Consider the following 14,646-nt stretch of genomic DNA (forward strand, 5'->3'; position numbering starts at 1 on the left):
CACAGTAGATGTGTCTGCAGTCAGTTAATAGACAACATAACAATGGAAGATTTAGTATATTTTCTGCATGTTTAGGTGTTCTTCCCCCTCAAAAAAAAAATCTATTCCATTCTCAGGTTAATTTAAATTTTTTTAAATTCAAGTTAACATAGAAAAAACTATGCTACCGGTTAGTATCCAGTAATCTGCAAAAGTCTGCACCATGCACTGAACAGAACAAATGGAAGTAAACCAGGTATGTTTCAGCAGCTTTCAGTAGCTCTTTGGAATGCAATCTTTCACTTAAAAAAAAAAAAAAAAACACCAAAATCCACTAGTGTTGCATCACATACACCTCTTCAGTGTTTTTACCACAAGCTAGTCACATATCAAGAATGCCCTGTGTGCAAAGCATTAAAACCAGCAGATGCATATTATTCTACACACTACAGACATGCATCCTGTGAGAAGCTACCAGTATAAAAATTCAGATTACAGCATCACTTTGATTAGAAAGACAACTACAAGAATAAAGAAAGTAAGGTTAAGTAAGCCAAATTTTTGTTCTACTTTGGTCATGTAAAATTATGCCATACATGTACTGGAAGCTCAGCATGCAAGTTATGACATCTAAAAAACAACAAAAAAGTCCCATCATTTTCCCTGAAGAATCCTAAACTGCAATACTCAGTAAGACAGATATGACAATATTCTCATCATACTTTTACTCATCAAAATTCAAATTCAGTAGTAGTGCGTATTCAAGTAGTAACACATTCAAGAGATAATTCAACCACACCTATAATAAGGATACTTAGTAACAGATTTTTCAGATCTTTATTTCTTTCCCAATGTAGTCAAGGTGTTCAAAAACAACTGCAGCAGCAACAGCTTACATAAGCCACTGTTCTTGTTCTTTTCTGTACTTCTCAGACCACTTCTGAGTAAGCTCTAGGTAAACATTCGGCTTATGTGGCTTATAGTCAAGATAAACCACTTGTCCAGTCCGTTTGGGGACGGCTTTTTCAATCTGAGTTCCCTCATGCCATTCATTAAAAGATGTAATAGAAATAATTTCTGGTCGCACCAAAAGGGCTGCACTGAAGGCAGTCTCATAGTATTTCCCATTGACGCGATTACGGGTATTGTGATTGTTCCACGGTCGGATACTAGTATCAATATACCCTGGCCCCACACTTGGAATAAACATCAAGTTGTTACTATCACAAAAGGCTTTTAAACTTGCCCAATTATGATGAGATGAGCCATAGGAGAAGCCATTGGTGGCAAAGTACGTGTACATTCCATCAAAGCCACTTCTCTGAATGTCATGCTTATGTCTTTCTTCTACAAGAAGTGCAATGAATAATGCATCATATGGTGTATTTCGAATAGTCTGGGATCCAGAAACAGTTAACAGATTTGCCCATATTTCAGGAATTGTTACGTAAGAATCGTAAACATAAAACATGGGAAGTAATCTGCCTGTGCTGGTCTTATGCCTGTAAAAGGCTGGATGGCTTCCATATCTACAAAGCAAACAAGTATCGTTAATACAAAATTTGCCATTTGGAAACTGAAATAATTTCCAAAAAATAATGTAACAAGACAGTGTATGTACATAGTAATTCATATAAATTTTCAGTCCAGTGTTTGCTGAAAGATTAAATAATGAATCTGCAAAAACCTTTGAATTACTAGAAATTAGTAACAGTGTCAAACTCCACAACAGGAATTAGCTTTTTTCTGGAGGTCAATTTAGTATTAAATAAGACAGTACAACAGACACTAACAAACAAAACAACTAATAACGGTACAGAATTTGTCAAGCTGGATTAAAATCACTAGAGTTCAACACATTAAAGCTTTAGCTGCTAGTTTGTCACTATAAAAATATATGTTTTATTTATATATCATGTAGCTACCACTTTGTTTTAATCTGAAGTATCATGACTTGTGATACTAATGGATGTTGAAAGCAATTTACATTTGAGTTCTACATAAAATTCATCTTCTCTATTTAAAAATCAGACTGAGCTTCATACCACTATAACATGAACAAAGTTTCTTACAGTTCTCTTCAGTCTTTGTACACATTTTTGTATATACTTCCAAGCTTTAGACAATATACAGAAGTCCCCTAAACCAGCATGTAACAAACCCCAAAGGAAAGCATTGTGGAAGAACTCACTTGTCAATGATGTATTTGACATTGTGGTACATACTGCGATCATCTCTGTCTTTGTAAGGTTCAATATGAAAAGTGACCTGAAAGATGAAATCACAGTAAGAGCAACACAAATGTAAAATACTATTGAATACATGAAGTGAGTACCGGTCACATTAAATATAGTTTCTCTTTACAGAGCAAACATTTTCATTTGTCTATTTTGAGAATAATCGAACCCTAATTCAATTCCTGCACTCTTAAGATTAGACGCTTCAGATCCAAGGAAGTATGGTAACAGAGTAAATATTTCGTTTTTTTAAAAAAACAAAACAAAACCAAAAAACCCAAAACACACTGTTGGATTTTTTTTTTTCCCTAGGCTACAGCAAGTCAGAAACATACTTCAGAAAACTTAAAAAAACTACATCAGAAACTGAAAACAGAAATAAACTATTATCTATTTGAATGTCAAAGAACTTATTATCCAAAGAAAAATTTTAGTATTTAATTTCTAAACAATGTATTAAATTTGCCATAGATAATTCTCCAAGGAGAGTTTTCAGTGTCAAAATAGATTTTGAGATACAAGATATGAAAACTATAATTTAAAATTTTATAGATTTATCAACAGCAATAAATCCTTGGAACTAAATCTAATATAATGTACTGCTACTGTTATGCATTTCAAGCTTGAAGTTTATATAATTATTTAACCTATATATGTGAAGTAATTTCAATGAAAATTGCCACTGTTTTCAAATATACAATTAAATGGAAGAGTATATTACATTAATCCAAGCAGCTAGTTTTTCAGAAGCCATTTTAGAGAAGAAGGCATTTAATAAAATATTCAACAACCCTGCAACAGTAGCAAAATTCCATTGTAGGAAGCCAGTATCTATCTCTATTAAGTAGAAACTACAGAAAAATACAGTGTTAGACTAAATCACTAGGACTGGCAGGACAAGTTGAAGAGCACTGTAATTTCATATTTCATTACCAACTATCAAAACCAGATAAAACAAAAGGACGTATCTTTTAGCAGACATAACAGAAATGTATTTTGTATGTTGGTTTTGGTCTACCAACATTCCTAACACTTACTAGTGCAAGAATGTTTAAAAAACCTTACAGCATTTAGGCAGCATTCCCTGGTAGTAGCTATAGTTAATACCTGTATTCCAGTAATTATCCCAAGCAGTAACACCATTTCCATCCATATTCTAATATCACCATACTATTACATGCATTTTCCTTCGCAGAGTATTTCATTTTGCCTTGGCTCTTTTGATAGACTTGAATGATAACAAGTTTTATATGCGAGCAAGCTCCTTTAGACAGATAATCTGAAAATTTTAGGGATGGATAATGTTTTCAATTTTACTTTTTAATAATTTACCGTTACATCTGTGTAATTCATGTCATATAATGTAATTCACACAGCATTTTTAACAGTTTCAAAATTACTTCTCTATGCAATTCAACCTTCCTACTTTCCTCCTGCTTGTCAAATAATCTACAGATACTACTACTGACAGCAGATTTCCCTAGGAATCTGCAACTTGCATAACTAAAACCAGAGTGGATGAGCAGACTATATTTTTAGTCCCCAGTACAGACAACACTATACAGAGATGACACACATACAGCTACTTAAATAATCTAAAACCTCACATTTATTACTCAGCAAGACTAAAAGGCAATGAATGTTTTCTTTATCCCAAGCAAAAAAAAACAAGTTTTATACTAAAAAAAACAAATCTAACCATGATTTTATATTCTACTGATCAATTCACATAGTCTTTAATTAATCTGATATTTCATCTGTTTGAGAAAGCCAGTAATTTAGCCTTTCTATGCTGTCATGCCCTGGAGTAATCTAAAGCCAGAGCAGCACCTCTTTGACCTTACTGTCCAAGGGAAATGTTCCTAATACCTTCTGGAATAATGACATTCATTCAAACTAGAACTTCTAAGTCCCTCTTTGTTATTCATAGATGCTTACTCCTGACCTCTACAATCAGGTGCCAGCAAGTTTTAAGGCAATGTAAAAAAAAGGGGTTAGTCTTTCTTCAAAAGATCCTTAGTTTACTGATCATTGTATTCCATAGTATTTTGAAAAAATAATGCTTTCCTCAACACCCAAGACTCATCTGAAAACAACCGATGGACGAACTTTAAAAACGGTTTCCTAAAAATAAAATTAAGAAATCCACACCACCACACCTCAGATTTTGTAAGCTTCAGATCTGAACCGAAACGGAAAAAAGGCCTATCATAGCTGTTGCGGTTCAATCCCAGCAGTTAACTCAGAACCACGCAGACATTCTCTCACTCCCCCTGACGCTTCTTCATCCCCCCACTCAGGGAGAGATGGGGAGGAGAATAGAAAGAATGTACCTCCCACGGGTTGAGATAAGAACAGTCCAGTAACTAAGGTATAACACAAACCACTACTGCTACAACAATAATAATAATGATAAGGGAAGTAACAAGGGGAGAGAATACAACCGCTCACCACCTGCTGACTGATACCCATCCCAACTTGAGCAGTGATCTGGGCCTTCCAGGTAACAGTTTATATATGACGCATGACGTGCTGTGGTATGGAATACCCCTTTGGCTAGCTTGGGTCAGGTGTCCTGTCTCTGCTTCCTCCCAGCTTCCCATGCCCCTCCTCACTGGCAGAGCATGAGAGATTGAAAAGTCCTTGATTGGGGTAATCACTGCTTAGGTTCCATGAATCAAAGGAAGCACACAGTGTAACAGGAGACAGAAACAGAAGTCACCATTACATGACAAGACTCCCTGGTCTATACAAGTCAAATATAGTTTAATATCTGTAGTTTAACCTTTTAGCAAGGTTACAATACTAAACAGTGCTATTTTATGCATCTTAAAAATACTTTACCTTTAGATTATACTTGTGTGCATAATCCAAAATAACAGGCACCAAATCATCAGTTGGTTCTCCATTTTCATCAGCCATACCTGGTGGGTACCATGAAAGCACTATTACACCTGAAAATACAAAACTTAAGTTTTAAATCATGTTGTATGTTAAACATGCACAATGTAATACTGTCATGAGTTTTAATTACTGTTTGATGTGATATATAATACAAATTAGAATTTCATATTTTTAACAAATATGAGATCTCAGTATTTGCAGAGTGGATTTTAACTTCTTTTATTGTTTAAAAAACAACAAAACAAACAGTGGCAAGATAACCTGTCAAGACAACAGATCAGTGTCAACAGACAACTCAGTGTCCCAAGCCTAACACTTAGAACCATTTCCTCCCACTTTTCAACACAGCATTCTAACCTCCAGGTTGTATGAATCGGAAGAGAATGCTCCCAACTAAGGCACTATAGCTATGCCAAAGAATACCATGATACATAGGGTTACAGAACACTCAAAAGATGAGGGATATGCATGTGATAAGAGATCCTTATTTTATGAAACTTTATTGCCCACTGTATTTCTGCATTGTACATCTGGCTGCATTACAAAAAAAACACTTCAAACAGTGACTGTAATCCCATAACCTTCATTCTTGCTAAAAGCAATTATGGTATAATCCACCCTTCCAACCATGTGAAATTAGTTCTAAATTTATTACCTAAAAAAAAATGCTTGAGTGATTCCCTATAGTTTAAGAATGTTACTACTCCTGTCAAAAAAAGAAGAGAACAAATACAATGTCCCTATACTGTAATTTTTCCTCTCCGAACACACACCTCTCCAGACAGGCTAAGTCCCTTGCTTCTAAAATAAAATGCTGCCAGATAAGTAAGTTAGAACTTTAAGGTATGTGACTGGAAACAATATCAGGAAGTAGGTAAGCCAGAAAGAAATACATTAAATACTATTTAAAACATGTCAAAGAATAAGCCAATGTGATTTTTTTTTAACTACACAAAGACTTAAGTACACAAATCAGGTGACTGAGATAGCAAAGTATATACTCTAAATTCCATCTATTTTACTAACTTCATCACATTTCTAACAATTTCCAAAAAAAGTCCAAATTTATGAAAAAGAAATCATAAATCAGCATGAATACATACTCATCTAACATGAAAACCAGAAATTTGAGGTAACTATAGAACTTAGTTCAACTACCATCAGCACATTCTCTCCACACTTTATCAAAAACAGAATTGCAAATAATAGACTAACTGCTCAAGAACAAGAAAAATGCAATATTTTACCACCCATCTTTTGATGAGTAAGATGTAAAGTAGAACAGTAACAGCAGACTCAGGTTATGCTCAGGGTACCTTGAATACAACATCTGCTATACCTTTAGGAAACAGAGAAAAGTTCAGGAGACGTAACTGTTCATCAAGGAACGTAAAATCACATTTGCATTAGTCCTGCCCCATGAAATGCTACTTAATATTTTCCTTCCTGTGGTTAAAAACAGTTATGTACCACTTCAGGAAACTAAAAGAAGATGGACTCAATGCCAAAACCAACAGTGTTTTAAACCAGAGTAGTCACCTAGACAAATTAAGGACTTCAGACTGGACTACCACAAAAACAGGCTGGTGCAAGAAAATAAATTTCATAAAGCAACCTGAGGAATAAAATCTATTGTATTAATCTGTTACAAAATACAAAATTAATAAATAAGAATTCTAAAATACAAGAATACAAGGAAGCACTGCATGAGACTCCTGTTGCTCCAATCTCTTATACGCCTTTGATCATTACACTACATTGGCTGAAAGAACCACTTACATATTTCTCCTTTTGTAAGTTCCTTGATAAAGCCTCAAGAAAAGAAGAAAAATTATTTGACAGAATGTAAAATGCAGTCATAGATTAGACATTGGCTAAGATTCAAAAAGAAGGAACTGCAAATAGTTAACCTTATAGTACACAAAAATGAACCAAGTATAATTCTTATTTAAGACAAACAAACAAACAAACATATGAGAAGAGGAAAAAAAGTTGATGATTTATGTTGGTCATATATATACTTAAACCCATATATATACTTAAACCCATAAGCCAGAATAACAGCAGGAAAAAAAATCACTTTTGACAAATACAAGTAATATGTTACAAAGAGTATGTCACAGTAAGGAAGAACTATGCTTTCACACTGCTGAGTTTTAAATGGAAAACTAACTTTAAGGTACTAAAAGAGCTTCTTTTGCAAGGTATTTTTCGCTAGTATTTGGCACCTTTTCTACCAGCAGGTCAGCTTTATTAGACATCTGCATTAAGATAAGAAACATCAGATTCCTCTGAAGCTACAAGTGCCCTCTCGCTTTCATCATATAACATGCATTATTTTGCTTTAGATAAGACTAAAAAAGTGCTTATTGGCAACTAATACGAGAGATCTCTCTGCAACAGTCTTCCCACAGTTACTGGTGTTCTTGTTAATGTTACTGTATTATGGAAAAGGATGAGAAATTTCCTACATTTGTATTAAAAGACTAAAAAAGTGCTTATTGGCAACTAATAGGAGAGATTTCTCTGCAACAGTCTTCCCACAGTTGCTGGTGTTCTTGTTAATGTTACTGTATTACGGAAAAGGATGAGAAATTTCCTACATTTGTATTAACCCTTGTACAAAACACAGGTTAGGTTAAAAAACAAGAGAAAACAATATCCAAGAAGTAACCATTATACAAGTAAACACTACTAATGGGAACACAACATTTAAATCAAACCTTGATTGGGTGAATCAAAGTGATTCAATTCAATGTGATTAGCACTCTAAATAATGCTACGAGCTCTGGTCATGTTGCGCCAACTACATTTACAGAAGCTCTTCAGAGTTTAATAGTAACCTATATGACTACTTATTTTAAAGAAGATAAATGTAACAAAGACCATAAAGCCCAACAACAGAAAATGACACCTAAGAAATACTGAATATTCTTATGTATATAGCCTATCTTATTTAGATAAGGGGAATATCAGTTTGTGTTGGGAAAAAAATATATGTTTAGACAAAGAAATTAACTATAATTAGCTACACTGAAACTACTGTACCCGAGTTCAAGGTTTGGATTAGATGTTTGCATAGACAGTAAGAACTATAAACACACAGTATAAAATTTTAATTGCATAAAAGCTATAATTCTACATGCTCTTTGATATACGTATTAATACACAATTGTTACTGCACACAAAAAATTCAGAAAAACAAAGCCCCTATTTGAACATACTGCTCCACAACCATCTTAACAGGATTTATTGAAACCTGTTTTTAAAACTGAAGTATTAATTTCAAAAAAGAATATAACTATTCTAACAGCATTTTCTGTATTTTCTAAATATGCTATAGTGCTTAACAGTAAGTCATAAAACATGCAACCTAAAGGATAACACATGCAGTTCTTCTATTTCTGTGCTGTTCACTCATCAAACATAGCTCTGAAGATGTACGTTTGAGCTGGGACTTAAAACTCAGAAATACAAAGACATTTAGTAGTTCATTCTCATTTCCAGAATGACATATAAAAATGGAAGAATGGGTCAGTTGTGTTCATTCATATATTTAAGGATGGATAAACGAACAACATGCTGAAATTTTAACATTCATTACCAGTTGAAGCTGCACGCATTTGCTTCATGTGGGCTTCTATGACAGAAGGGTCTTTGGAACTGTAAGATCCAAGTTCAGGATAAAAATTGGCCCCAATGTCCTCAGGAGGACTATGTCTTCCCTTTGGATAGTTGTTTGCAATTTTGGGATCCCAGTGTGGCAACAATGGATGGTTCCAGTGAATGTATTTACCATCAAACTGTGGATTGCCAAACCAACTATAGTAGAATATGTGAAAGTTATAATTAGGAGGTGATAGCTCTTCTTCCAGCTTGTTTACAGGAGGCATAGATGCTTTCATAGTATTGACTGCAACACTATGCAAATTATTGACATGCGTTACAGTATCTCCTTGAACCCTATTTAGTGAATTCTGTTTATTGTCTAAGTGCACTGTCCGTTGTTGAAGCTCGGGCAACAAACCAAGTCCAAATGGATCCCCAAAGCCAGCTCTGTCAGGTCTCAGGGTCTTCAAAGCCATCATTATGGAGCAAATAAACAAAATAAAAAGCAACAAAATGATGCACGTTCTTCTGCGAAATCTTGCCATGATGTCATAGTTCAGAATCCAAACAGAAGGTTTTTGGCCGCAACTGATCAAAAGACAAATATTTTAAGGTCAGATTTCTTATTACCTAATTCAACAGTATGAAATGCTTCATAAAGTTTCGACATAACAGAAATCATGTAGAGAAAAATGTAATGCACACACAAACTGCATAACTAACAGCCCAAGGCGAGGCAATGGGTGACAAAAAACATTTCTGTATTTGAAAATGTGTGTCAGGTTCTGAGATTCTACCCCCAAGGACTCATATATTTTATAAAACACCTTCTTTTTGAACTTTGTTGTTTTCCTAAGCCAAACAAATCCCCTGAAATGGAAATTCCAGTTATATTATTTCAGAAGTATGTTTTGACAAGTCTGATAGAAACAGCACAGAAAACAGAAGGTAAAAAGTAGGAGCCAGGAAGGATTAAAATGTAGCAGAACAAGAGTTAAATGACAAAATGGGATAAGACAGAAGTACATCTTATATTCCAAATGCAGATTTCATTTGCTAACCTATTGACTGGCTTCAGACCAACCACACTGCGTTTAGCTAAGCAATGCACTGATTATGTACTTTGGCAAATTAAACTCAAAGCAATGATGCTTTGCAACTTCAGAGATTTAAAATTCTAATTTGTTTTATGAATTATATAAACAAAAAAAAAAAAACAGCACATCATTAAGGATGGACCTCAATCAGAAAGCCCGAAAATTAGCTGCTGGCAGCCTGGTAGTTCAATGTCACAGCTGCATGACACTTCATGTAGAATTCCAGGACTAAATTCAAAACAAGACCAACGGTATACAACAAGATTTGAGCCCTGAAAGTAGAGGGAAGAAACAGAGAATAACTGAATGCCTAATTATTTGTAACTTTAATTCCTGTTCAATATTCAACACAAGAGAGCCTGAGACAAGGATTAGTGAAATTTAGGTTATCACAGAATTATGCGGAACAAGATTATGCACAAAAGTGACAACACTGAACTAGAAAATCTTAGAATAAATTTTTGATTCAACAGCCATTAGACAAAGCATAGCTGGGATTTTGTATTTCTACCACCAACCTCTAAATTTTAGAATCTTACTTTAATGCACTGAGATACACAGAGATCTTGTTAAAATACTTATGAAGTACTTCACCACAGTTTCCTACCAATGTCCAATGTTAAACTGCATTAACATATAGCTCAATTGTCACAACACTCTGTGCTACAGCTGTGATAATCTCAGATAAGGAGTTTTAGAATATCCTTTTTAACAACACAGTCTGAAATGGATTAGCAACATGACACTGCCAAAAAGGGAAGTTTTGCTTCCATTTCCAAACTTAATCTGTTCATCTGTTTACTTTTAGTTACCTCTGGAATTCATCTGGTTTTCACAGTAATGTCACTCATACATGTCAGCAGCAAGATCCTGCTAACATCCCCAAAATAAACAATAGAACACCCCTATGCACTTCTACCTTCTTACAGAGCTGACCCAACTGAATGAGTACCACAGCACTAATGCCAACAAATGAGTTAACAGCACAAATGGGGGAAGGGAACAAAAATGATGCTGCTCATTTTGCCCAATTGGATTGTGAAGCCATACATACCTTTGGCTAGTGTCAGGAAAAATTATTTTACACCATCTATGTTTATAGTACTAAAGACTTTTCATTAACAGGGCTGATATCACTTCACATCAAATCACAGGGATTTTTTTCTCTAGCTCACAATCCACTCCAAGATCTTAGAATTTTGTCAAAGAGATTACTTGGAGTCCAGAACATTTTTTTTTTTCCTAATAAGAAATTAACTTTAAATACATTTAATTACTTGTACTACTTTTCCTGTCTCCTTTCTAGTCTATCATGCTACCCCTCCCTGGGAGTTTAACTCAATTTTCTGATTAGACAAACTGATGTTTCCTACAAGGTCAGGATTTTTTTATTTTTTTAAGGAAACAATATTATTCACATGGATTCAGTTATCTTTAATTTAACCCAGATGCTACTGATCTTCCTCAAACGACATACAAAACAGCCAGTGATATGTTACTTCTGCAATTATATCTCACCTCTTCTGTAAAAAAAGAATTAAAGATTGTAGTGTTTATAATTAGAATGTTCATAAAGTCTTTAATTTGGGCCTTCCTATTCCATATCAAAGAAACTGTTCTTTTTTATTCTTTGTTTGATATATCTGCTACTCAATTCCTTTACAGCATCAATTTTTCATTAATATAAAGTGCTTCTTCTGAAGTGTTGACCTTAGTGTTCCATGTTCTTACTTTAACAAGTATATTTTCAATGGAATATTTAGCACGAAAGCATACTTATTCAAATTTGACTAGCATCAGGAGAGACTCTGGTCTACCACTGCATATTCTAAGCCCTCATACAGAGGCTCAGCACTAAAGCGCAAAACTTCTAGAACAAGTAAGCGATACCTATAGTAAATTGGTGTATAAGAAATAAATTAAGCAGTTAACCCCTTTCTCTTGCCGAGTCATAACAGGTCAGAAAGAAGAATGAGTTAGTTTAGATGACCAGTCTCCGCCTCTGGGCAAAGAACAGGCCCAGTGCAGAATAATGCTTTATCAGAATAGTTAGGCACCTTCAGCCATATGTGCATCAGAGACTTCCTGAGCAGAATGCCATTTCTTTGTACAACATCAAAAAACACCTTCCATTTAGGAACTCACCTGCTATTTCAATTTGATCGCCCTAGTTCTCAAATTAGAAGGGACAGTAAACAAGTATTAATTTACATTTATTACTACTACTTATACTTTCTCCTTTACTAAAAGCTCAATTGCTTCTATCAGGTTCTCTTGAGTTTTTCTTTAGAGAAATGTCTAGTCTGCCTGATCTGCATATTGTATCACCATCATGGGATAAATTTAAACATTTTTCAGGTGTTTCTGTACTGTTTCAGCTCCACTACATCATCCCTTCCTGAAATTAATGCAGCACATTTTAATACAGTGTGACTTTCAACATGCAACCTGGACATAAAATTGCCTTTTGTTTTGATCTTTTTTTCCTTAATTTTATTCCCTGTTTTCCACATTTTTTCTATCAATTCACTTCACAGCTAATGCATGTAAACTGATAACAAAAATGTTATCATCCCTAAATCAAGTTCCCAAGTGGTAAAAAAGAGCTCAAAGTCACTAATGTGAAATTAAAATTTTCTTTATTCTATGAATTTGAATATATATATTTCAAATAAATGTTTGTTTGGTTCAGTTTTAGGTCTTTTTAATTCTTTCTATTGGAAATGGAAATTTCTTTGGCAAATTTTCCACTGAGAAGTGCCTGAAGATTTCAGGACCTTTGGTTAACTCTGTTGGTGTTAACCCTTCACTACCACCACACTTCTCCAAATCAGGAATTGTCATCTTCAGGCCCAGACCAAAAGCACAGAAAACAACTGATTTCTGGCTTGGGGAACAAAAGTATTAATAATAAAAAAGCAACAGAGGCTGACAACATCTTCCTTGTAAGAGCCTTGGGTATATTAAAAAAAAAGGGAAATTTATTGGAAGTGTCTGCTTAGGAAAAGTCCTTTTCTAAATACTTTTTTAAAAAGCCCTGAAAATCTCGGAAGACCACATCACAGATGGCATGCGGACATTTTATAGCCTACATTATAAATATAAAAAATATAAAACACTGCCAATAATAGGCTTTTGATCCAACCAATTCAGAAAGAGGCATCTGAAACATGACAATTCTAACACGGATAACTGTATAATTCACAAAGAAGGGAATGTGATTTTTTTTGGTAACTATACCTGAATTTAAGATAGCTGCAATAACAAAAAAGCAACCCTGTTGCACTTCCTCGGTTCTAAATGTGGTAAGACAGCCTGCAGCACTGAATTATATTTAGAACCACAGAATGGTCTGGAAGGGACCTTAAAGACATGTACTTCCAACCCCCCCTGCCATGGGCAGAGACACCTTCCACCAGACTAGGTTGCTCAAAGCCCCATTCAACCTGGCCTTGAACACTGCCAGGGATGGGGCACCCACAGCTTCTGCGGGCAACCGGTGCCAGTGCCTCACCACTCTCACAGGAAAGAACTTCCTAATATCTGATTTAAATCTACCCTCTTTCTGCTTAAAGGCATTATCCATTGTCCTGTCACTACATGCCCTTATAAAAGGTCTCTCCAGCTTTCTTGTAGGCTCCCTCTTAGGTACTGGAAGGCTGCTCTAAGGTCTCCCCTGAGCCCTCTTCTCCAGACTGCACAAGCCTAGCTATCTCAGCCTGTCTCCAGTGGAGAGGTGATCCCCTCGGAGCATCTTTGTGGCCTCCTCTGGACTTGCTCTAACAGGTTCACCTTCTTCTTATGTAACAGACATCTTATTTTATATGTAAGAGTATTGGATTTCAACATGCCAGCCTTCTCCTGCCTTGAAAGAACACGGACTATGAGCAGCAGCAGACCACGGAAAGACAGCAACCTTCCTCACCGGGAGCTACCTGTGAACGGGGTTCCCGGGGCTATCTGCAGTGCGGGCAGCTGCGGAGAGAAGCTGTTCAGCAGGAGTTCAAAGAAAGGGAAGCGCAGCCAGCTCACGCCGTTGCTCCCCTCCCCTGAGCAGGCCACCACATTACGAGCCTTCACGCTTTTCTCTAACACTGACCAGCCGAGCGCCAGAGCTCTCGCCAAGCTCCATCCCCAGCCAAGAAGCTCAGCATCCGCCGCGGGCGGGCGGGCGGGATTCGTGGGAGCGCGGAGAGAGGTACCGCCGGAGCGGCACCCTCAGCCCCTCCGACAACGGCAGCAGGAGGCGACTGCCTTCCCCTCGTCTCCTGGCCTCTCCCAGCCCCGATGAGCCCCAGAGCTCCGCCGCGGCGCCCGGCCCGGCCCAGCCCAGCCCATCTTCTCGCTACCCCCTTCCCAAGCCGCCGGGGCCGGCAGTGGCACTGGCGGCGCAACTGGGGCCCTGGGTGGGCCACCAAAGCACGTGCCCCGTGTGCCGCTGCCGTTACTCACCCGCCCGAATCAGGGGCGCTGCCCGACGGCTAGCGGGTGGGCGGGGAGGGGGGCGTGCTCGCAACGGGGCCTGGCTCGGCGGTGGCCGGGCAGGCCGGAGCTGGGAGGCTCAGCTGCCTCACACCGCTCCGCCGAGGCGGGGCGGATGGGGCAGCATGTGTGCGCATGCTTCGGCAGTGGCGCACGCGCGGTAGGCGGGTTTGTGGGAAGGGTAGTCGCTGTCGGTTCGCGTTATAACCGCCCTGGTCATGGCCGGGTGTGAGAGCTCAGCGCTGGTTACTGCTGGCTGACGGGACGGCGGGAAGCAGAGATTGTCAGCCTGCCTGCGGCTGGGTGCGCTCTTAAGTTGCTTGGCTTTTCCCTCCGTG

General features: G+C 37.2%; 1 protein-coding gene across 1 annotated transcript; it reads right to left on the reverse strand.

The window, feature by feature from the left end:
* Positions 1-298: 298 nt before the first annotated feature.
* Positions 299-14,419, reverse strand: MANEA (mannosidase endo-alpha). Its single transcript, XM_061460280.1, has 5 exons — positions 14,279-14,419; positions 8,725-9,317; positions 5,061-5,170; positions 2,171-2,247; positions 299-1,508 (listed from the first exon to the last, which is right to left on the reverse strand). The coding sequence occupies exons 2-5, from the start codon at positions 9,272-9,274 to the stop codon at positions 872-874; spliced, it is 1,374 nt and encodes a 457-aa protein (XP_061316264.1). The 5' UTR covers positions 9,275-9,317; positions 14,279-14,419; the 3' UTR covers positions 299-871.
* Positions 14,420-14,646: the final 227 nt, after the last annotated feature.

Source organism: Pezoporus flaviventris, unplaced genomic scaffold (assembly GCF_033815535.1).
Source record: "Pezoporus flaviventris isolate CSIRO_AGI_PZ_B2104156 unplaced genomic scaffold, CSIRO_AGI_Pfla_v1 ptg000031l, whole genome shotgun sequence".
Classification (NCBI taxonomy): Eukaryota; Metazoa; Chordata; class Aves; order Psittaciformes; family Psittacidae; genus Pezoporus; species Pezoporus flaviventris.